At 43.8% G+C, this 24989-nt stretch overlaps 1 protein-coding gene across 2 annotated transcripts in view; it reads right to left on the reverse strand.

Moving 5' to 3' along the window:
- MAG (myelin associated glycoprotein) overlaps positions 1-24989 on the reverse strand; it is a 241989-nt gene that overhangs the window by 180493 nt on the left and 36507 nt on the right. For both annotated transcript variants that reach the window (XM_088447082.1, XM_088447081.1), the window contains exon 3: positions 5026-5100. In XM_088447082.1, the coding sequence (XP_088303208.1) occupies positions 5026-5074 (49 nt within the window). In that variant the 5' untranslated portion in view covers positions 5075-5100. The remainder of the gene's footprint in view (positions 1-5025; positions 5101-24989) is intronic.

The following is a 24989-nucleotide window of genomic DNA, read 5'->3' on the forward strand; positions in this document are numbered from 1 at the left end:
GCTGGGGCTTGCTGGGGAGTGGGGACATAAAAGGCTGGGCCTGCTGTGGAGTGGGGACATAGAAGGGGGCCTGCTGGATAGTGGGGGCATAGAAGGGGGCTGGCTGGGGATTAGAGACATAAAAGGGGGGCTGCTGAGGAGTGAGGACATAGAAGGAAGGAGGGCTGCTGGAAACTGGGGACATAAAACACTGGGGCTGGCTGGGGAGTGGGGACATAGAAGGGGGCTGGGACACAAAAGGAGGGCTGCTGGGGTTGGCAACACAGAAGGGGGGCTGCTGGAGATGGGGACAAATAAAGGGGACATAGGGCTGGCTGTGGACACTGAAAGGTGGAAGGGGGCTGGCTGGCTGGGGACTCAGAAAAGGGGCTGCTGGTGCTGGCTCTGGACACAGAAGTGGGGCTGCAGGGGATGGGGACACAGAAGTGGGGCTGCTGGGGATGAGGACACAGAAGTGGGGCTGCTGGGGATCGGGACACAGAAGTGGGGCTGCTGGGGATGGGGACACAGTAGTGGAGCTGCTGGAGATGGGGACACAGAAGTGGGGCTGCTGGGGATGGAGACACAGAAGTGGGGCTGCTGGGGATGGAGACAAATAAGTGGGGCTGCTGGGGATGGGGACACAGAAGTGGGGCTGCTGGGGATGAGGACACAGAAGTGGGGCTGCTGGGGATCGGGACACAGAAGTGGGGCTGCTGGGGATGGGGACACAGTAGTGGAGCTGCTGGAGATGGGGACACAGAAGTGGGGCTGCTGGGGATGGAGACACAGAAGTGGGGCTGCTGGGGATGGAGACAAATAAGTGGGGCTGCTGGGGATGGAGACACAGAAGTGGGGCTGCTGGAGATGGGGACAAATAAAGGGGACAGGGGGCTGGCTGGGGACACTGAAAGGTGGCAGGGGGCTGGCTGGCTACTCAGAAAAGGGGCTGCTGGTGCTGGCTCTGGACACAGAAGTGGGGCTGCTGGGGATGGGGACACAAGTGGGGATGGGGACACAGAAGTGGGGCTGCTGGGGATGGGGAGACAGAAGTGGGGCTGCTGGGGATGGGGAGACAGAAGTGGGGCTGCAGGGGATGGGGACACAGAAGTGGGGCTGCTGGGGATGGAGACACAGAAGTGGGGCTGCTGGGGATGGAGACACAGAAGGGGGGCTGCTGGGGATGGAGACACAGAAGGGGGGCTGCTGGGGATGGAGACACAGAAGTGGGGCTGCTGGCAGTGGGGACACAGAAGTGGAACTGCTGGGGATGGAGACACAGAAGGGGGGCTGCTGGTGCTGGCTCTGGACACAGAAGTGGGGCTGCTGGGGATGGAGACACAGAAGTGGGCTGCTGGGGATGGAGACACAGAAGTGGGGCTGCTGGGGATGGAGACACAGAAGTGGGGCTGCTGGGGATGGGGACACAGAAGTGGGGCTGCTGGGGATGGCGACACAGTAGTGGGGCTGCTGGGGATGGAGACACAGAAGTGGGGCTGCTGGGGATGGAGACACAGAAGTGGGGCTGCTGGGGATGGAGACACAGAAGTGGGGCTGCTGGAGCTGTGGACAGAGAAGGGGGCTGGCTGCAGGGCTGTAGTTGCAGAAACACATGGGGAAGGGGAGGCTGCCCTGCATTTATTACACTTATAACACAATCGGAGCAGCCAAGAGGCTCCGTCTCCCTTAGCTCCCCTGTTCCTCAGCAGTGTCACGTCAGGGCAGGATGCTGTGGGTGATACTGCAGGGGCGTTACTCTGAAGGTAAGCAACTTGTTGGTGCTGCCCGTCGTGATGTGAGGTGAACATTGAGGGAAGGCTTAGGGTGCTGTTATGTGGTGAATAATGAAGGTAGGTGGGGGCGTGTATGCTGTGATATCACCCTATCACCTACCAGACCTGTCCCTGCACACTCACCCTGTAGCTTACCATACCCATCTTCGCATATTCACCATCATTCACCAGACCTGTATGCAAGGACTCTCTGACCCTGCCAAACTCCAGACCTGTGCCATCCATGGCTTCCGCTGACAGGTTAGGTCAGTCGTCTGTGAGGGGGCTGGGGTGTATTATTTTTTTTCTCGTGAGGGCCAATATGTGTGTTTTATTCCTGTGGGGCCATATTTTTTTTCTTATGGGGGCAAATATGTTTCATTTTTTCCCATGAGGAGCAATGTGTTAGTTTTTTCCCAGTGGAAGCCAATGTTGTGTGTTTTTTAATATTTAAAATAGTAAAAGTATTAATTATGGATATGCAGTAAATACATTAGAGACTGTACAAAGAAGGGCAACTAAAATGGTGCAGGGTCTACACCACCTAACACCAGAAAATACTAAAATATCTTAATATGTATAGTTTGGAGCAGAGAAGGGAAAGGGAGGACATGATAGAAACTTTCAAATACTTGTATATCAAGGGTTTTATCAAAGTACAGGAGGGAGACATTCTTCAAAGAAAAAGCAGTGCTAGAACACGAGGACATTTGCTGAGACTGGAGGGTGGTAGGTTAATAATAGGAATTTGAGGGAAAATCTGAGGAAAAATTACTTCACAGAAAGGGTATTGGATGAGTGGAATAGCCTCCATCAGGGGTGGTACAGGCTAAGGGGTAAATTTACTAAGGTACAGGTTGAGTCTCCCATATCCAAATATTCCGAAATACGGAATATTTTTAGCATGACTGAGAAAGTGAAACCTTTGCTTTCTGATGGTTCAATATACTTTGTTTAAAGCACAAATTATTAAAAATATAGTATAAAATAACCTTCAGGCTGTGTATAAGGTATATATGAAACATAAATAAATTTCATGTATGTACACAAACTTTTTTTGATGCACAAAATTATTAAAAATATAGTATAAAATGACCTTCAGGCTATGTGTATAAGGTGTTTATAAAACAAAATCATTCTGTGTTTAGATTTGGGTCCCATTCCCAAGATAGTTCATTATTTTATGCAAATATTCCGATATCCAAAATACCCCTGGTCCCCAGCATTTTGGATATGGGAGACTCAACCTGTACCAATTTCTATTCAATGTCCATATTCATGTGTTTCATTTTTCGAACAGGTTACTGAATTTACTAAGCTGCCCAGTTGCTGTCATTCGTCTTGTTTGATGGTGTAATCATTCATTGTCATTTGTATTATTAATTTCTATTTAGTGTTCAGTAAAAAATTGGGAGGAGGGGATGAAAATGCTCTCTCTGGCACAGGGCACCAAAAAGTCTAGTTACGGCTCTGGTCCCCTGTATTTAGCGCAACCAGCACTGGGCTCTTATCCGGTTCTGGTTTTGGAAATACAGGGGAAAAACAGATCTTACTGATCTAGTCCATGCTTCTGTGTTTATTTTTTTACACATAGATGCATGTATCACAGATCTCCCTGATTGGTGCATGCATCTGTGTCAGTTGAGATGTGAAACTCTAATAGAAAAAGGTGTTCTTTCTATTTGAGATTTATATTTGGGTTTTTTTTTGTGTCTTTTGCATCTGATTTGCACTATATTTCAGCCATTAAAACAAATATGAATCCTTAGTAAATTTCCAGGTCCTATTGATGTCTATGGCAAAAGGCTGCCGAGTTGTACCGATGATGTATGTGTCAGAAAACATGTTACCGTCCGAGTTACAGGTATTGTCGGCAGAGTTTTAGACATCGAATGGAGCAAAGTCGGCAGTTTAGCCTTTTCTAAATTCCGAATATGGATTTACCGGCCAAATTTGCCTCATTTGATGTAATTCGACCTTAGTAAATTTACCCCTAAGACAGTAGAGCAATTTAAACATGATTGGGATAGACATAAGAATATCCTTACAAAGGACTAAGAATCACATAGGGCTGAAGTTACTAAAAGGTAAAAAATGGAAGACTAGATGGGCCAAGTGGTTCTTATCTGCCATCAAATTTTATGGGGTAAATTTACTACGGTGAGAGTTTTTAGAAGTGGAGATGTTGCCCATGGCAACCAATCAGCTTCTACTTAACATTTAACTAGCACCTTCTATAAAAGGGGAGGGGAACCTTTTTCTGCTGAAGGCCATTTTGAAATATATAACATTATTCGCGGTCCCGTTGCAGGCCACACCACCTCCATGTGCCGCCACTCGGGGCGGGGCAACAATCACCAGTGAGTACAGCAATGCCTGGAGCATCCTGAGGATGCTCCGGGGAGCTGTAAGGGTAGTGATGTGACTGTCTGAAGCGTCCTAAGGACACTCCAGGTGGCACTGCTGCATAGATTCTGGCTGCAGGGAGAAATTCTAGGAACCCTCTAGCCAGATAAAGCTAGTAGAAAATAGCTCCAAGGGCCAGACCAAATGGTTCCACAGGCCTTATATGGCCCCCGGGCCTGAGGTTCCCCATCCCTGTTTTAGAAGATAATAGCTAGAATCTGACTGGTTGCTATGGGCAACATCTCCACTTCTAAATACTCTTAGTTTAGTAAATGTACCCCTATGTTTTTATGTTTAAATACTGATTGCTTTTGCACATAGCCCACACATTCTCAACAGCTTTACTTTTACACAGCAAATTAGATTTGGGCTAGGACCCGCTCCTCCCTCTCAGCATGTTACATCTCCCAACTTTGAATCAGCCTCATTATGGGGAAGATTTATCAAATCTTGGAGTGAAAAGAGATAAAGTACTAACCAATCAGCTCCTAGCTTTCTTGTTTTCTAACACAGCCTGTAAAATGACAATTAGAAGCTGATTTGTTGGTACTTTATCTCTCTCCAAGATTTGATAAATCTCCCCAATGCGGCATGCCACAAACTGTATAATGTTCATTGGACATGGAGTCAAGACTCGCATGGTCCTGGGTCCCATCATACCTCCCCCATCTCTCCTTCTTAGATAGCTTGACCCTTTACAAGATATGGAGTTCTTTTTGAAGCGGAAATCACCTATTAACAATTTTCCTTGGCAGAGATTCCGAAAATGTTTTAGAAGCTTTGTTGAAATGGGGATTTTCTGGAAACAATATATCAGCCGTGCTTTATGTAGGGATGAGAGACAGGTTTTATATTCTCTTCCACTTACCTTCCATGAGAACGAATAGTAAGGGAAGAGATCTCCACCTCCAGGCCATTTTATCCTGCAGTCGTCTGGTGTTCACTGTAGGAAGACATACTCAGTCAGTAATGGGTTGTGTGACAACGTCAGACATTCACATAGCAGTCAACATCAGGGTGACAAGTAGTGTACTGCTCAATGGCTTGTCTACTATAACGGCCTGTGGACGAATGGATGTAGGAAAGCAAGGAGAGCCACCGAACAACATCCCAATGACTCAATAAACTAAAGGGTTGGTACAACATGTTTGAGACAAAACTGTTCCCACTCTCTTCTCTCATGTAAGATATGCACATTCATCTCCATTAGTCTTCTATGCACCATATTTGAATCTTCATGATCAATACCCTTCCATGACATTGGGGCCTCCACACCTGAACACAATACATTAGAGGAGATGTATCAAACCTTGGAGAGAGATAAAGTGGAGAAGTTGTCCAGAGCAACCAATCAGCTTCTAACTGTCATTTATCTAGCACAGTCTTTGAAAATGACAGAAGCTGATTGGTTGCTTTGGACAACTGCTCCATTTTGACTCTCTACGAGGTTCCCTACATCTCCTGGATTGTGAGGTCTGAATGAAGCATTGTAGAATAGAAATGGGGCCTTTCTCCTACTGCACACCCATCTGCCTATTTCTCCAGGTCACTCGCCAGCCTTTTTATTTGAAGGCACAGTTCACATTCTTCTTTTCACTGGTTATTGTCAGAAATGATCATCCCAAGGCCTCTATAGTCATTCACCATCTTTGTACCACTACAACCAAGACCTAGTCACACAGTCATAGTCCCATAGTATAATGTGTTATTGGATAGGGTGCTTATTTACCCACCATTCCGGGGGCATTCCCTGTTATCCTCACTGCCTGTCCTCATAGCAGCCCCTTGGAATGTTCTTGCAATAGCTTGGCACAAAATTCACCCTAAGCAAACACCTGTATGACTGGTTTCAAAGAAACTCTATGTAAAGATCAATGAGGAATACACAAATTGTCTCACAGTAACTTTAAAAAGACTTGTGGCAAAAAATGTGTTTGAGATTGTTCTAAAAAAATAAAAATCATTCCAAGTTTTCCTGTGTAAAGTATATGATAAAGCAAACTCTGGGTGTCCAACAAAATAACAATATTACATTTAATGGGGTACATAAAGGTGTTTACAAACTATATTTGGTTTAGCCAACACATAGCAAAGCTGCAAAATGTGCCTTGATCACCGTAGTATGAGTTACCCGTAGTTATGGGGGTCAGGCATGCAGACCTACTACAGGGATGTGGAGGTAGGGACTTGTTACTGAGATCAGGGATGTGGAACTAGGGACATGTTGCTGAGATCAGGGATGTGGAGGTAGGGACTTGTTACTGAGATCAGGGATGTGGAGGTAGGGACTTGTTACTGAGATCAGGGATGTGGAGGTAGGGACTTGTTACTGAGATCAGGGATGTGGAGGTAGGGACTTGTTACTGAGATCAGGGATGTGGAGGTAGGGACTTGTTACTGAGATCAGGGATGTGGAGGTAGGGACTTGTTACTGAGATCAGGTATGTAGAGGTAGGGACTTGTTACTGAGGGCATGAATCAGGGTTGTGGAGCTAGGAACCTGTTACTGAGGGTAGGGATATGGAGGTATCGACCTGTCACTGAGATCAGGGATGTGGAGGTAGGGACTTGTTACTGACATCAGGGATGTGAAGGTAGGGACCTGTTACTGAGATCAGGGATGTAGAGGTAGGGACTTGTTACCTAGATCAGGGATGTAGAGATAGGGACTTGTTACTGAGATCAGGGATGTAGAGGTAGGGACTTGTTACCTAGATCAGGGATGTAGAGGTAGGGACTTGTTACTGAGATCAGGTTTGTGGAGATAGGGACCTGTGACTGAGGGTAGGGATATGGAGGTATCGACCTGTCACTGAGATCAGGTATGTGGAGGTAGGGACTTGTTACTGAGATCAGGGATGTGGAGGTAGGGACTTGTTACTGAGATCAGGGATGTGGAGGTAGGGACTTGTTACTGAGTTCAGGGATGTGGAGGTAGGGACTTGTTACTGAGATCAGGGATGTGGAGGTAGGGACTTGTTACTGAGATCAGGGATGTGGAGGTAGGGCCTTGTTACTGAGATCAGGGATGTGGAGGTAGGGACTTGTTACTGAGATCAGGGATGTGGAGGTAGGGACTTGTTACTGAGATCAGGGATGTGGAGGTAGGGCCTTGTTACTGAGATCAGGGATGTGGAGGTAGGGACTTGTTACTGAGATCAGGGATGTGGAGGTAGGGCCTTGTTACTGAGATCAGGGATGTGGAGGTAGGGACTTGTTACTGAGATCAGGGATGTGGAGGTAGGGACTTGTTACTGAGATCAGGGATGTGGAGGTAGGGACCTGTTACTGAGATCAGGGATGTGGAGGTAGGGACTTGTTACTGAGATCAGGGATGTGGAGGTAGGGACTTGTTACTGAGATCAGGGATGTAGCGGTAGGTACTTGTTACCTAGATCAGGGATGTAGAGGTAGGGACTTGTTACTGAGATCAGGGATGTAGAGGTAGGGACTTGTTACTGAGATCAGGTTTGTGGAGATAGGGACCTGTGACTGAGGGTAGGGATATGGAGGTATCGACCTGTCACCGAGATTAGGGATGTGGAGGTAGGGACTTGTTACTGAGATCAGGGATGTGGAGGTAGGGACCTGTTACTGAGATCAGGGATGTGGAGGTAGGGACTTGTTACTGAGATCAGGGATTTGGAGGTAGGGACCTGTTACTGAGCAGGGATGTAGAAGTAGGGACTTGTTACTGAGATCAGGGATGTAGAGGTAGGAACTTGTTACTGAGATCAGGGATGTGGAGGTAGGGACCTGTTACTGAGATCAGGGATGTGGAGGTAGGGACCTATTACTGAGATCAGGGATGTGGAGGTAGGGACCTATTACTGAGATCAGGGATGTGGAGGTAGGGACCTTTTACTGAGATCAGGAATGTGGACTTGATACTGAGGGCATGAATCACGGTTGTGGAGCTAGGGACTTGTTACTGAGATCAGGGATATAGAGGTAGGGACTTTCTTACTGAGATCAGGGATCTGGAGGTAAGGACTTGTTACTGAGATCAGGGATGTGGAGGTAGGGACCTGTTACTGAGATCAGAGATGTGGAGGTAGGGACTTGTTACTGAGATCAGGTATGTGGAGGTAGGGACCTATTACTGAGATCAGGGATGTGGAGGTAGGGACTTGTTATCGAGGGCATGAATCAGGGTTGTGGAGCTAGGGACCTGTTACTGAGGGTAGGGATATGGAGGTATCGAACTGTCACTGAGATCAGGGTTTTGGAGCTAGGGACTTGTTACTGAGGGTAGGGATATGGAGGTATCGACCTGTCACTGAGATCAGGTATGTGGAGGTAGGGACTTGTTACTGAGATCAGGGATGTGGAGGTAGGGACTTGTTACTGAGATCAGGGATGTGGAGGTAGGGACTTGTTACTGAGTTCAGGGATGTGGAGGTAGGGACTTGTTACTGAGATCAGGGATGTGGAGGTAGGGACTTGTTGCTGAGATCAGGGATGTGGAGGTAGGGCCTTGTTACTGGGGGCAGGGATGTAGAGGTAGGGACGTTACTGAGGGCATGAATCAGGGTTGTGGAGCTAGGGACCTGTTACTGAGATCAGGGATGTGGAGGTAGGGACTTGTTACTGAGATCAGGGATGTTGAGGTAGGGACCTGTTACTGAGATCAGGGATGTAGAAGTCGGGACTTGTTACTGAGATCAGGGATGTAGAGGTAGGAACTTGTTACTGAGATCAGGGATGTAGAGGTAGGGACTTGTTACTGAGATCAGGGATGTGGAGGTAGGGACCTGTTACTGGGGGCAGGGATGTAGAGGTAGGGACTTGTTTTTTGAGATCACGGATGTAGAGGTAGGGACTTGTTACTGAGATCAGGGATGTGGAGGTAGGGACCTGTTACTGGGGGCAGGGATGTAGAGGTAGGGCCTTGTTACTGAGGACATGAATCAGGGTTGTGGAGCTAGGGACCTGTTACTGAGGGGCAAGTTGACTGCTGCCTTTGGAGAGGATACATCTGTTTGTGCTGCAGGATTTGGAGGGTATATACCATTTTTTTTATTATTGTCAATCAGCCATTTGGAAAATTATTTCTCTGCATATTGTTCATCCACCCATTTGGAGTGAATTATCCCAACTATGATGGTGTCTTCCCTATGTATGATTGTTTAAATTTTATTGTGTTTTGATACCCCTGATGAAGTCCACCCTAGTGGGTGAAACACGTAGGGTTTAAGTACTTCATCCATTATCGCAAAGGGCCCCTGTCGTGTGAGCTCTCTCCTGAGAGGGCGAAGGCAGGTGTACTTACCATCTCCCTGTACAGTGGTATTGGATGTTGACAACATTTTAAGCTGTAAGCATGGTTTCTTACAATTCTTCTGTATAAAGATTTTAATAAAATTGTATTACTGATTGGCCTTTGGTTTCTTTGGGTGATTTGGTGAGGGGAAAATCTTCCTGATATCTATTGGTCATATTTTAGGTTTACATATTGGAGTTTCTACACAAAGAAAAATAATGCATCTTTAGTTTTGAGATAAGAAAAGAAATACAAAGTTTTGAACTTATTACTTATAGGAGAACATTCTATAGGAGAACACTATTTAGATTACCTATAAAACTGTTTATCTAGCGCACTCTGGTATATTTTTCTTTGTGTCTATCATGTTTGGTTCCAGCTAACAGGGGATTTACTAAGAGGAGCAGCTGAGTATTTGTAGCACAAAATAAGGGCATTTTCTTTGTGTATGTATGTATATATATATATGTATATATATATATATATATACACACAGCAAAAAGCCAAGCACTACCAATGCAAAATATAATATACTTGCTGTGTTGCTCTCCTAGAGTGAATGTAGCACTCAATATAAACGGAAGGTTAGGCGGCACTCGTCAGACTTTTGTTTACTTTTGTATATGATTAAAAGTCCTTTATTTCCTACGTCATTTCAGGGTTAGCTCCCCTGTCTTCAGGGACAGACGTAAGAGAGAAAGGACTTTTAATCGTATACATAAGTGGAGAGGAGTGCTGCCTGACTTTCCGTATATACACATATACAAAAAAAACACAAGTTTGGTACATGTAAACTACTTTGTACAAGAAACAACACATTTCTATTCTACATTACGACCTTCAAAATCTGCTGATAATTACAGAAAGCATGTGGCGAAAAAAATCAGAATTAGGACTTTGATATATATATGAGAATTATCGCAGATCAATTCATATCTATGGTTCCAGATCTGTTCTGCCTTATTACAATGCAGAGAAATAACGCATCCAAAAATGGGGAAAAAAAATTAAAAAAGTGGTAAAAATGTGATAACTAAAGTGATACATATGCGAAAAAAATCTAAATGCGACAAAAAAGCAAAAATAGCATTTTATCGCAAAAAACATGTTGATAAAAAGGGCTGTATATTCCTATCAAGTAGAGCAGAGGTTCCCAAACGCGGTCCACAAGACTCCCCAACAGTTCAGGTTTTAGAGATATCTATGGTTGAGCACATGTGGTTAAATCAAATTGCCTGAGGTACTAATTAAGTCTCCTGTGTTCAACAATAGATATCTCTAACACCTGAACTGTTGGGCAGCCTTGAGGACCCCGTTTGGGAACCTCTGAACTAAAGGGATTTCTGAGTGACAGCTGAGGTGGGACAGTAGGAGGGGAGATCTGGACCATGTGACTAGTCAGTATGGGAGCGGTTTGGGAATCACCCCCCTGAACTAAAGGTGACTGAAGTCCATCCTGGTTTATGAATATACTGAAATGAGATTACGGTTCTCTCTATGTTACTATGTCGCTGGTGAGCTTCACTGTGAATACAATGTGTCAGGCTTATCACATAATAAAACGCCTTCCAAAATCTGCCACCTCCTGTCCCAGTATTCTGGTTGAGAGATCATTAAACTAATGCAGTATGGTGTTATATTCAAATGCATTATGTAGATGAAGTCATTGAAAGACAAAATAAACAGATTGGAAGCATATGACAGAAATATAGTAGTACTGAAGAATTGGAGATCAGTTTTGTATTTTCAAGTCAGACAATTACTCTGACTTAAGTAAAAGCACTGAATTATCCAAGGATTTCATAGAAAGAATGGGACACTTGAAGCACACTGGTAGTATGTAGACTTACATTATAGCACAGAGGTTCCCAAATTCAGTCAAGGCACCCTAACAGTCCAGGTTTTAAGGATATCCATGATTGAGCACAGGTGGTTAAATCAAATTGACTGAGGTACTAATGAAGTTACCTGTAGTCAAACATGGATAGCTTTAAAATCTGGACTGTTAGGGTACATTGAATACCAAATTTGGGAACCTCTGCTATAGTATGTGGAGATAAATGTCCACTAAACCAACATGTTTATTTTATATGGAGGTGGTGTGTGTATGAAGACTGACATCATTGCATTGTGCTGTTAAAGTAGTGATGTCAATCTGTGGCTTCCTGCTGCCTCCATTCCCCTTCTCACATCTTGTCACTGGACCAGTCACATATAGCCCTGTCCTCACAAACACATCCCTTATCTTCTGATATACTCTGTGCTGCTGGGGACCCTGCTCCTCCCACTATATAGCTCTCAGTCTGTGGCTTGCTGCTGCCTCCATTCCCCTTCTCACATCTTGTCACTGGACCAGTCACATATAGCCCTGTCCTCACTAACACATCCCTTATCTTCTGATATACTCTGTGCTGCTGGGGATCCTGCTCCTCCCACTATATAACTCTCAGTCTGTGGCTTCCTGTTGCCTCCATTCCCCTCCTCACATCATGTCACTGCCCCTGTCACATACAGCCCTGTCCTCATTAACACATCACTCATCTCCTGATATACTCTGTGCTGCTGGGGACCCTGTTCCTCCCACTATATAACTATACATCTGTGGCTTCCTGCTACCTCCATTCCCCTCCTCACATCATGTCATTGCCCCTGTCAAATACAGCCCTGTCCTCACTAACACATCACTCATCTCCTGATATACTCTGTGCTGCTGGGGACCCTGCTCCTCCCACTATATAACTCTCAGTCTGTGGCTTCCTGCTGCCTCCATTCCCCTCCTCACATCATGTCTTTGCCCTAACACATATAGCCCTGTCCTCACTGACACATCACTCATCTCCTGATATACTCTGTGCTGCTGGGGACCCTGTTCCTCCCACTATATAACTCTCAGTCTGTGGCTACCTGCTGCCTCCATTCCCCTCCTCACATCATGTCACTGCCCCTGTCACATGCAGCCCTGTCCTCACTAACACATCACTCATCTCCTGATATACTCTGTGCTGCTGGGGACCCTGCTCCTCCCACTATATAACTCTCAGTCTGTGGCTTCCTGCTACCTCCATTCCCCTCCTCACATCATGTCTTTGCCCTATCACATATAGCCCTGTCCTCACTGACACATCACTCATCTCCTGATATACTCTGTGCTGCTGGGGACCCTGTTCCTCCCACTATATAACTCTCAGTCTGTGGCTACCTGCTGCCTCCATTCCCCTCCTCACATCATGTCACTGCCCCTGTCACATGCAGCCCTGTCCTCACTAACACATCACTCATCTCCTGATATACTCTGTGCTGCTGGGAACCCTGCTCCTCCCACTATATAACTCTCAGTCTATGGCTTCCTGCTGCCTCCATTCCACCCTCCTCACATCATGTCACTGCCCCTGTAACATGCAGCGCTGTCCTCACTAACACATCACTCATCTCCTGATATACTCTGTGCTGCTGGGGACCATGCTCCTCCCACTATATAACGCTCAGTCTGTGACTTCCTGCTGCCTCCATTCCCCTCCTCACATCTTGTCACTGTCCTGTCACATGCAGCCCTGTCCTCACTAACACATCACTCATCTCCTGATATACTCTGTGCTGCTGGGGACCCTGCTCTTCCCACTATATAACTCTCAGTCTGTGGCTTCCTGCTGCCTCCATTTCACTCCCAGAGGAGCCCTCCTGCTTCGTAACTCCTCCCACTTTAACTGTGGGATCAGGCCATGCAGAGTCAGACTGGTTGTATGGCCAGGGCCGCCATCAGGGGTTATGAGTAGCATGTTTTATGGGGCACAAAGTCACAGGGAGCCCCAGTCATCAGCGTCGGCCTCAGGGGGCACACCTGTCCTCAACGCCAGCTGTAATAGGCCCCTCCAAATTCAGCACCAGCAGCATCAGGCCCCTCCATTCTCAGTGCCGGCAGCATTGGGCCCCTTGTCCTCAGTGCTGGCAGCAGCGGTCCCCTCCGTCACGGAGGGGACCGCTGCTGCCAGCACTGAGGACAAGGGGCCCAATGCTGCCGGCACTGAGAATGGAGGGGCCTGATGCTGCTCTGGCAGCAGCAGGTCCTGCAGAATACTGGACTGACTCGTGGGTGTTATACTGTAGTTAGACTGGGGATCTCTCTATCCAGGTACTGTACTTGATTCCTACACCTCACTAATCCCTGCACGTGTCTCTTACCCACACTCTCCTGATCCCTACACTCCAGCAGCAGTGGGCTTCCGTGTCATCAGCAACAGAATAGGGGGTTGTAGCTGGGGGGTGGATCTCATCTCTCTGAGGGGCCTCCAGACCAGCTGTATTTCCTTCCTCCCCATATGAGCCCAAGGGATGTAGTTAAAATACCTACACCAGGCATCCCGGCTGATGAAACACCGGCGCCGGAATACTACTACCTGGCCAGATGACTGTCACTTGTGCCTTTGCCCACTTTTCCATATGTGCCTCTGTCCCCCTACACATCTGTGCCTTCTCCCCATGGCAAGTTGCTGCCATTCAGAAGTGGTGTAGATGAATGGATACATAATCATGGATACATACATGTTTGTGACAAATAATTAAGAATACACAAAGATACTGTGAGTGTTTACTTTGCATATAGAAACAGTATGTCTGTGGCAACTGAAGTATAAAACAGACACTGATATGCTCAGAGAGAGTGGATTTAGAAACAATTGTCAGACGTTTAGCTATCGTTAACAATTGTAGGCCTTGTATCCAATGCTGATGTGGTTAAGTAGAACTAACAGTTGTATTCTGGATAAACATAGGAAAGCCTTTTGTTAAAATTATCAGACTGTTTGCTAAGGCTTGCTCCATCTATGAATAGGACAAACTCCATTGGCTGTCATTCTTTTAGTTCAGACAGAAGTAATATTAATAATAACCAGTTTGAAGCTATGTATATAAACATATATATATATATATATAATGTATATATACACTTAAACGATCACATGGGTATCCACAATGCGTGCACACATATATATACAGTTGCATTTCTAAATAGAAACACACACAGCGCACCTTTTACACTGCATGTAGACACACAACGCATACTTACATATAACCAGAAATATACATGCACTCATAAAAGGTTCCTGCACATTATGGTTTATAGTAAAGTTATTAATTATGATGTAAAATGTATGTATTTGATATTAATGGTATACAACATGATCGACATGGCATGTTTGGTACTAAACTGACACACTGTTTATTTCCAGATATCTGAATCTATCAGCGAGGGAGTCGCATCTTGCGTTCGATGGTTATGGAATATAGGAAATTATTGGTTAGAATGTATACACTGTAATGTAGTGTCTCTATCTAGTTTAAATCAATTAAAGAAAGACAATGAAATCTGGAGAATTGGGACATACCCCTAGTGAACTGTCCTATGAACGACAGCGTACTACAAAGACCAAGAGCAAGAACCAATGGAATTATGTTTGTCTATCTACATTGTTGTCATCATGATCTGTTAGGGTATATAGCCTGTGTCCCGGTCCCAGTTAGTAGCCATTCTTCTTGGATGACCGCAGGCTTCTGGATTGATGACTGTAACTGGGACCGGTGCGCATGCGTATGTATCGACTGTACCTTGTTTATGTTTAATCTTTTGCGCTAATTGTATTTAGATCACAGCGTGTAACTAAATGCGTTTTATGTGAATAATAACTTTTTGTGCTTTGGAACCACAATCAAAGTCTGGAAAACAATTATTTCTTGTGCACACGCAACACTAAATAGCGACTTTAGGGTATAAAGATTATTAGATATTCATATCACAGACGCCTGGGAGCTCCTATTCCCTAATCTAGCCCTTGATTATTCAACAGGACAACTGCCTGTGGAAAAAAAGCAGTTTTGCAGTTTTAGCCCAGCACGATCTATAACATCTACCTAACGGAAGGCGATCAAATAAGTCATAACCAGGGTGTGATTTATCCTCCACAATATTTTTTGCTCGCCTACCAGTCCTAGTTACATATAATTCTTTAGTAGGTGGAAGATCAACACCAATAATCCTTTCTGCGGCCCTAATTACTCTCTCCAGTCTGTTCTTCTCCTGTTTTGTTATCGCTCCAAACCACACAGTGATCGATGTACACAGGACAGACTGGATTATCGCCATATAGAAAAGAACTAACAATTCCTTTGGAAAGTTATACTCCCTAAGCTGCCTCAAGAAATACAATCTTTACTGTGCTGTCTTTATAATGGCGTCTGTGTTGGACACCCACTTCAAGTCCCTGGATATCACAGAACCCAGAAACCTAAAGTTTTCCATCACACCACACTGTACACAATAGTGATAGGGGGCGCCACAGGGGACTGCCTCCTAAAATCCACTACCATTTCCACCATCTTAAGTGGATTTAGCTCTAAAATATGACTACACCAATGAACGAACCAGTCAATCTCTCTTCTATAGGTGAACTCCTCACCAACCTTGATAACCGTAATATCATCTGCAAATTTCAAGAGCTTCACGGATGGGTCACTCGAGGTGAAGTTGTTCGTGTATAAGGAAAAATGCAAGGGTAATAGAAAACATCCTTGGGGAGCCCCCGTACTGATCATCCGAATACTTGATGTAAACCTCCCCAACCTAACCTGCTGCTTCCTATACTCCAAAAAATTTACAATCCAGCAGCAAGTAGCCACCAGGGCTCCTAAATCTACAAGTTTGGGATACAGTAAGCGTGGAACGATAGTGTTGAATGCAGAGCTGAAGTCCACAAACAGGACCCTTGCATATGTTCCTGACAAGTCCAAGTGCTGAAGAACATAATGCAACCCCATGTTAACTCCATCATCTACCAACCTATTTGTCCTGTAGGCAAACTGTAAAGGTACCAATAAGGGCCCTGTTGTGAAGGACCCCTTCACATGGGTCAACACTAAATGCTCAAATGTTTTCATGATCACAGACGTAAGCGCCTCTGGTCTGTAATCATTCAACCCCTTAACAGAGGATTTCTGGAATAATCGTGGAAGACTTCCAACATGATGGAACTACACATGATTCCATTGATTGATTAAAAATCCACGTAAAAACAGGTGCCAACTGCTCTGCACAGATCTTCAAACTGTATGGTGATACACCATCCGGACCAGGAGCTTTCCTAGAACTTAGGCTTCTGAACAGCTTTTCCACCTCCCCCTCCACCACCCTTAATGCAGGTACTAATCCCTTAGGACAAGATGGAGGAATAACGGTAGGATCCTCCAATCGAACAGTAGAGTCCAAATTAATAGATAGTGTAAAGTTCGATTCCTCAAACCTTCAATAAAATCAATTTAACTTGCCAGCTAATTCCTGGCTCCCAACAGGGTTGACAAGTGCTTTCTAATTATTAGTAGCAACCTGAAGGCCCCTCCATACTGACACAGGGTCATTTTCTGTACAATTCTTAATCAATTTGTCAGTAAAACCTTTCTTAGCCACCTTAATCTCCCTAGATAATTTGTTCCTGGCCTGATTATACAAACTTCTGTTCCCACTCCTATAAGCCTCTTCCTTGGTCCGATGGAGCTGCCTAAGCTTTGCTGTAAACCAAGGCTTGTCATTAATTAATACAGCATAGGATAGTAAGATTTTTGTCTCTCCTTCTAGGGTAAGGATTCCTCTTCCTCCAAATACACAGTTACCACTGTCGTATATAAAATGGAAAGTCAGCTCCAGATAGTGTAATTCTATTTTAATTTCCATACACAGAATTTATCAATCAATAAAAAAACATTTTAGGTTATGTGGCCTACAATAGAAGTAGACAACAAACACATGGATCCGGAAGATAAGAATCTAATTATCAAACCCACCGACAAGGGGGATTGGATTGTTTTACTTAATAGATAGGATTATGCAACTGAAATTTATCGACAATTAGAAGATAAAAACACGTATTGAAAATTACGGGGAGACCCAACAAAAAAGATAGCTTTCCTTTTAAAGGAACTTCTGGAGAAATACAACTCTAAAAATATCCTAATGAAGGCAGAATTCAAATTTCTGTGGGTGGAACATCTTGTTATCCCAACCCTTTACATCCTGCCGAAAGTTCATAAAAGCAGAGAATAACCCCCAGGGAGACCTATAATCTCAGGCGTAGAATCTCTAACCTCCAATTTGTCTTAGTATATAGATTTTAATTTACAGCCTTTTGTCTCCTTGAATGTTTCCCATTTAAAAGATATGGGAGATGTGTTAGAAATTTTAAAAACTACTGTGTGGGATGATAACTGGTATTTGGTTACTGCCGATGTAAACTCTCTCTAAATGATTATCAATCATCATCAAGGATTGGAGGCAGTTAAGGGAGTTTTAGCTGACTCATCCATGAATACAGTTTTACAAGAATTTCTTATCGAAAGTATACATTTTATTCTTTTTAATAACTATTTTATTTTTAAAGATGATTTTTATATACAGAAAAGAGGCACTGCTATGGGCACCAGGTTCGCCAAGAGCTACACCAACATATTTATGGGTGCATGGGAAAAGGATTACATATGGAACGAGAACACTTTCCGGGCAAACCTGGTGTCCTGGCATAGGTATATTGATGATATTCTTTTTATTTGGAGGGGCGATAAGGCTATTTTAGACTCCTTCTGTGAATATTTAAATGAAAATTATAGAAATATCAAATTGTCATTTGATATCTTTAAGGAGAGTGTCAACTTTTTAGACTTGACCATTTTTATCGACGGAGAACAAATAAAGACACAAAATTTTATTAAACCCACAGACTCCAGATCGTACATAAACAGAAATAGCTGCCACCATGATAATTGTTTAGCACTATACCGATGGGTCAGTTTAAAATGTTAAAGAAGAATTGCATGGATCAGAGTACATTTCTATCTCAAACCATAAAGATAAAAAAATGCTTCAAAGCTTGTGGTTATAATGAAAAGAAGGTCGACGCCTCCCTTGAAATTGTGACCAATTTAGAAAGGGAAACATGTTTGGGAAAAAGCAAAAAAGGAAAAAAGGATGATGAAAGATTTAAATGGTCCTTTATTACTGATTTCTCTTCCCAACAACAAGTGAAAAAATACTGAAAAAACATTGGTCGCTATTACAGAAGGATCCTATAATCAGAGGGGATCTTCCGAAGGACCCAGTCTGTATTTTTAGGAGGACTCCAATTTTAAAAACAAGACTAGTTAGGAGCTTACATCCCATATCTCCTAAGTCCACAAATACTACTTCGGAAGGTTTTTTCAGATGTGGGTCCTCTATTGGTTGCAAGAACATTAAGAATACTTTTGGAAACAAGCAAACAGAAGTGATTATCAATGAAGGTGAACATAAAATTAAAGATTTTTTGACCTGTCATTCTTTTAACCTTATTTATTGTATAAAATGTACATGTGGTAAATTCTACATAGGCCATATGAGCAGACCTTTGAAAATCAGGATAGGGGAACATTACTTTTGGCCCCTTAAAAAGTGGGAGGCACATATAGAAACTGATGTAATTCCTACACTGTTCACCTGATTTGGATGTAATTACCCTCAAATTAAATCTGAAAGTCTGCAGTTAAAGCACATCTTGTTTGTTTAATTTCAAAGCCATTGTGGTGGTGAATAGAGGCCAAAATATGAAAAAACTGTCAATGTCCCAATATTTATGCACCTGACTGTATACTCATGCTGGATACAGCTCTTCATATAACAGCAATAGGTAGGTAAGGATGAGCTCCCGCTAAGTATTGTGAAGTGGAGGGTGAATCAGCCAGTCCCTAGGACACTGGAACTGGTAAATATATACTCATGCTGGATACATCTCTTCATATAACAGCAATAGGTAGGTAAGGATGAGCTCCTGCTAAGTATTGTGGAGTGGAGGGTGAATCAGCCAGTCCCTAGGACACTGGAATTGGTAAATATATACTCATGCTGGATACATCTCTTCATATAACAGCAATAGGTAGGTAAGGATGAGCTCCCGCTAAGTATTGTGGAGTGGAGGGTGAATCAGCCAGTCCATAGGACACTGGAACTGGTAAATATATACTCATGCTGGATACATCTCTTCATATAACAGCAATACTTAGATAAGGGTGAGCTCCCACTAAGTATTGTGGAGTGGAGGATGAATCAGCCAGTCCCTGGGACACTGGAACTGGTAAATATATACTCATGCTGGATACATCTCTTTATATAACAGCAATAGGTAGGTAAGGATGAGCTCCCGCTAAGTATTGTGGAGTGGAGGGTGAATCAGCCAGTCCCTGGGACACTGGAACTGGTAAATATATACTCATGCTGGATACATCTCTTCATATAACAGCAATAGGTAGGTAAGGATGAACTCCCGCTAAGTATTGTGGAGTGGAGGGTGAATCAGCCAGTCCCTAGGACACTGGAACTGGTAAATATATACTCATGCTGGATACATCTCTTCATATAACAGCAATAGGTAGGTAAGGATGAGCTCCCGCTAAGTATTGTGGAGTGGAGGGTGAATCAGCCAGTCCCTAGGACACTGTAACTGGTAAATATATACTCATGCTGGATACATCTCTTCATATAACACCAATAGGTAGGTAAGGATGAGCTCCCGCTAAGTATTGTGGAGTGGAGGGTGAATCAGCCAGTCCCTAGGACGCTGGAACTGGTAAATATATACTCATGCTGGATACATCTCTTCATATAAAAGGAATAGGTAGGTAAGGATGAGCTCCCGCTAAGTATTGTGGAGTGGAGGGTGAATCAGCCAGTCCCTAGGACACTGGTACTGGTAAATATATACTCATGCTGGATACATCTCTTCATATAACAGCAATAGGTAGGTAAGGGTGAGCTCCCACTAAGTATTGTTGAGTGGAGGGTGAATCAGCCAGTCCCTAGGACACTGGAACTGGTAAATATATACTCATGCTGGATACATCTCTTCATATAACACCAATAGGTAGGTAAGGATGAGCTCCCGCTAAGTATTGTGGAGTGGAGGGTGAATAAGCCAGTCCCTAGGACACTGGAACTGGTAAATATATACTCATGCTGGATACATCTCTTCATATAACAGCAATAGGTAGGTAAGGGTGAGCTCCCGCTAAGTATTGTGGAGTGGAGGGTGAATCAGCCAGTCCCTAGGAAACTGGAACTGGTAAATATATACTCATGCTGGATACATCTCTTCATATAACAGCAATAGGTAGGTAAGGATGAGCTCCCGCTAAGTATTGTGGAGTTTAGGGTGAATCAGCCAGTCCCTAGGACACTGGAACTGGTAAATATATACTCATGCTGGATACATCTCTTTATATAACACCAATAGGTAGGTAAGGATGAGCTCCCGCTAAGTATTGTGGAGTGGAGGGTGAATCAGCCAGTCCCTAGGACACTGGAACTGGTAAATATATACTCATGCTGGATACATCTCTTCATATAACACCAATAGGTAGGTAAGGATGAGCTCCCGCTAAGTATTGTGGAGTGGAGGGTGAATCAGCCAGTCCCTAGGACACTGGAACTGGTAAATATATACTCATGCTGGATACATCTCTTCATATAACAGCAATAGGTAGGTAAGGATGAGCTCCCGCTAAGTATTGTGGAGTGGAGGGTGAATCAGCCAGTCCCTAGGACACAGGAACTGGTAAATATATACTCATGCTGGATACATCTCTTCATATAACACCAATAGGTAGGTAAGGATGAGCTCCCGCTAAGTATTGTGGAGTGGAGGGTGAATCAGCCAGTCCCTAGGACACTGGAACTGATAAATATATTCTCATGCTGGATACATCTCTTCATATAACACCAATAGGTAGGTAAGGATGAGCTCCCGCTAAGTATTGTGGAGTGGAGGGTGAATCAGCCAGTCCCTAGGACGCTGGAACTGGTAAATATATACTCATGCTGGATACATCTCTTCATATAACAGCAATAGGTAGGTAAGGATGAGCTCCCGCTAAGTATTGTGGAGTTTAGGGTGAATCAGCCAGTCCCTAGGACACTGGAACTGGTAAATATATACTCATGCTGGATACATCTCTTCATATAACAGCAATAGGTAGGTAAGGATGAGCTCCCGCTAAGTATTGTGGAGTGGAGGGTGAATCAGCCAGTCCCTAGGACACTGGAACTGGTAAATATATACTCATGCTGGATACATCTCTTCATATAACAGCAATACTTAGGTAAGGATGAGCTCCCGCTAAGTATTGTGGAGTGGAGGGTGAATCAGCCAGTCCCTAGGACACAGGAACTGGTAAATATATACTCATGCTGGATACATCTCTTCATATAACACCAATAGGTAGGTAAGGATGAGCTCCCGCTAAGTATTGTGGAGTGGAGGGTGAATCAGCCAGTCCCTAGGACACTGGAACTGGTAAATATATACTCATGCTGGATACATCTCTTCATATAACACCAATAGGTAGGTAAGGATGAGCTCCCGCTAAGTATTGTGGAGTGGAGGGTGAATCAGCCAGTCCCTAGGACACTGGAACTGGTAAATATATACTCATGCTGGATACATCTCTTCATATAACAGCAATAGGTAGGTAAGGATGAGCTCCCGCTAAGTATTGTGGAGTGGAGGGTGAATCAGCCAGTCCCTAGGACACTGGAACTGGTAAATATATACTCATGCTGGATACATCTCTTCATATAACAGCAATAGGTAGGTAAGGGTGAGCTCCCACTAAGTATTGTTGAGTGGAGGGTGAATCAGCCAGTCCCTAGGACACTGGAACTGGTAAATATATACTCATGCTGGATACATCTCTTCATATAACAGCAATAGGTAGGTAAGGATGAGCTCCCGCTAAGTATTGTGGAGTGGAGGGTGAATCAGCCAGTCCCTAGGACACTGGAACTGGTAAATATATACTCATGCTGGATACATCTCTTTATATAACACCAATAGGTAGGTAAGGGTGAGCTCCCGCTAAGTATTGTGGAGGGTGAATCAGCCAGTCCCTAGGACACTGGAACTGGTAAATATATACTCATGCTGGATACATCTCTTCATATAACAGCAATAGGTAGGTAAGGGTGAGCTCCCGCTAAGTATTGTGGAGTTTAGGGTGAATCAGCCAGTCCCTAGGAAACTGGAACTGGTAAATATATACTCATGCTGGATACATCTCTTCATATAACAGCAATAGGTAGGTAAGGATGAGCTCCCGCTAAGTATTGTGGAGTGGAGGGTGAATCAGCCAGTCCCTAGGACACTGGAACTGGTAAATATATACTCATGCTGGATACATCTCTTCATATAACAGCAATACTTAGGTAAGGATGAGCTCCCGCTAAGTATTGTGGAGTGGAGGGTGAATCAGCCAGTCCCTAGGAAACTGGAACTGGTAAATATATACTCATGCTGGATACATCTCTTCATATAACACCAATAGGTAGGTAAGGATGAGCTCCCGCTAAGTATTGTGGAGTGGAGGGTGAATCAGCCAGTCCCTTGGAAACTGGAACTGGTAAATATATACTCATGCTGGATACATCTCTTCATATAACAGCAATAGGTAGGTAAGGGTGAGCTCCCGCTAAGTATTGTGGAGTGGAGGGTGAATCAGCCAGTCCCTAGGACACTGGAATTGGTAAATATATACTCATGCTGGATACATCTCTTCATATAACAGCAATAGGTAGGTAAGGATGAGCTCCCGCTAAGTATTGTGGAGTGGAGGGTGAATCAGCCAGTCCCTAGGACACTGGAACTGATAAATATATACTCATGCTGGATACATCTCTTCATATAACAGCAATACTTAGGTAAGGATGAGCTCCCGCTAAGTATTGTGGAGTGGAGGGTGAATCAGCCAGTCCCTAGGACACTGGAACTGATAAATATATACTCATGCTGGATACATCTCTTCATATAACAGCAATAGGTAGGTAAGGATGAGCTCCCGCTAAGTATTGTGGAGTGGAGGGTGAATCAGCCAGTCCCTAGGAAACTGGAACTGGTAAATATATACTCATGCTGGATACATCTCTTCATATAACAGCAATAGGTAGGTAAGGAAGAGCTCCCGCTAAGTATTGTGGAGTGGAGGGTGAATCAGCCAGTCCCTTGGAAACTGGAACTGGTAAATATATACTCATGCTGGATACATCTCTTCATATAACACCAATAGGTAGGTAAGGATGAGCTCCCGCTAAGTATTGTGGAGTGGAGGGTGAATCAGCCAGTCCCTAGGACACTGGAACTGGTAAATATATACTCATGCTGGATACATCTCTTCATATAACAGCAATAGGTAGGTAAGGGTGAGCTGCCGCTAAGTATTGTGGAGTGGAGGGTGAATCAGCCAGTCCCTGGACACTGGAACTGGTAAATATATACTCATGCTGGATACATCTCTTTATATAACAGCAATAGGTAGGTAAGGATGAGCTCCCGCTAAGTATTGTGGAGTGGAGGGTGAATCAGCCAGTCCCTAGGAAACTGGAACTGGTAAATATATACTCATGCTGGATACATCTCTTCATATAACAGCAATACTTAGGTAAGGGTGACCTCCCGCTAAGTATTGTGGAGTGGACTGGCTGATTCACCCTCCACTCCACAATACTCTCTGTTCTCTGTACGTGTGACCATGTTTTTATAGTGTCTCTCTCTTACTACCTAATATATGGTAAAAACAAAGATTAGATTTTTCTTGCATCCTATGACTTTTATTTACTTAGAAATTACTGTAAAAATATTGTGTGTGAACCATTCTATAAACATATGTACAAAAAAAAAAGAGGGAAGACCTTTTGGGCGTAAAGATACTCGATCCGGCTACGCATGGTTTCTTTAACTGCCCAGTTGATTCAGTGCAAGAATGCGAAAAAATTACAGTAATCTCTAAAAATTTTGATTGATTCAAAATGTTGAGCTAAATTCAAGAATTTCTGTTCACCCATGAACCCATTATCATGTGGGAGGACCAGCATGCACCTGCTTGAATGAACCAGCTGAAACACATTGGCGTGTAAAATTATACGTTAATGGTTTTGATTGCGAAGGGTGAGCAGTGAATCTCCAACGCAATCTTCAGTAATGCTCTCAGCTCAATTTAAAAAAAAAAAGTTTCTTCAGATAGTTCTTATATTAACCCCTTAGTCTGACCAGGGATTATTATGCGTTCAAGACTACTCTGTTTCAAGGGTGAAAAACAACAATATTAGCTCTGTAACCACAGGAAGAAATGGTTTTCTTTTCACTGAGAACGAAACAATGATCTTTATGTTTTTGACATCCACAAGAACGCTAAACAATGATCCAGTGTCTGTGAATACATCCATCACTGCCCTCCTATTGTAATACTGCCCTTATGTACACTGACTGTCTGTACTGAGATTAGTTTTATTCCTAACACAATGTTTCTTTTTACATGTTTTACTTATAACTCAGTAGAAGTAGGCAGGAGTGAGCAGGGGATGACTTAAGGGGGGCATCCACTAGACGATTTTATCCCTGTCCAACCTCTTAACGATTTTCCCTTGAAGTTTCCCTTGAAATATGATCTTCCACTCTGAACAATTTGCAAAAGATCTAACAATAAACTATGTTGTTTTAATCTGTGATTGAGAGCTT

Source organism: Taudactylus pleione, unplaced genomic scaffold (assembly GCF_031769625.1).
Source record: "Taudactylus pleione unplaced genomic scaffold, aTauple2 ptg000417l, whole genome shotgun sequence".
In the NCBI taxonomy this organism is placed as follows: domain Eukaryota; kingdom Metazoa; phylum Chordata; class Amphibia; order Anura; family Myobatrachidae; genus Taudactylus; species Taudactylus pleione.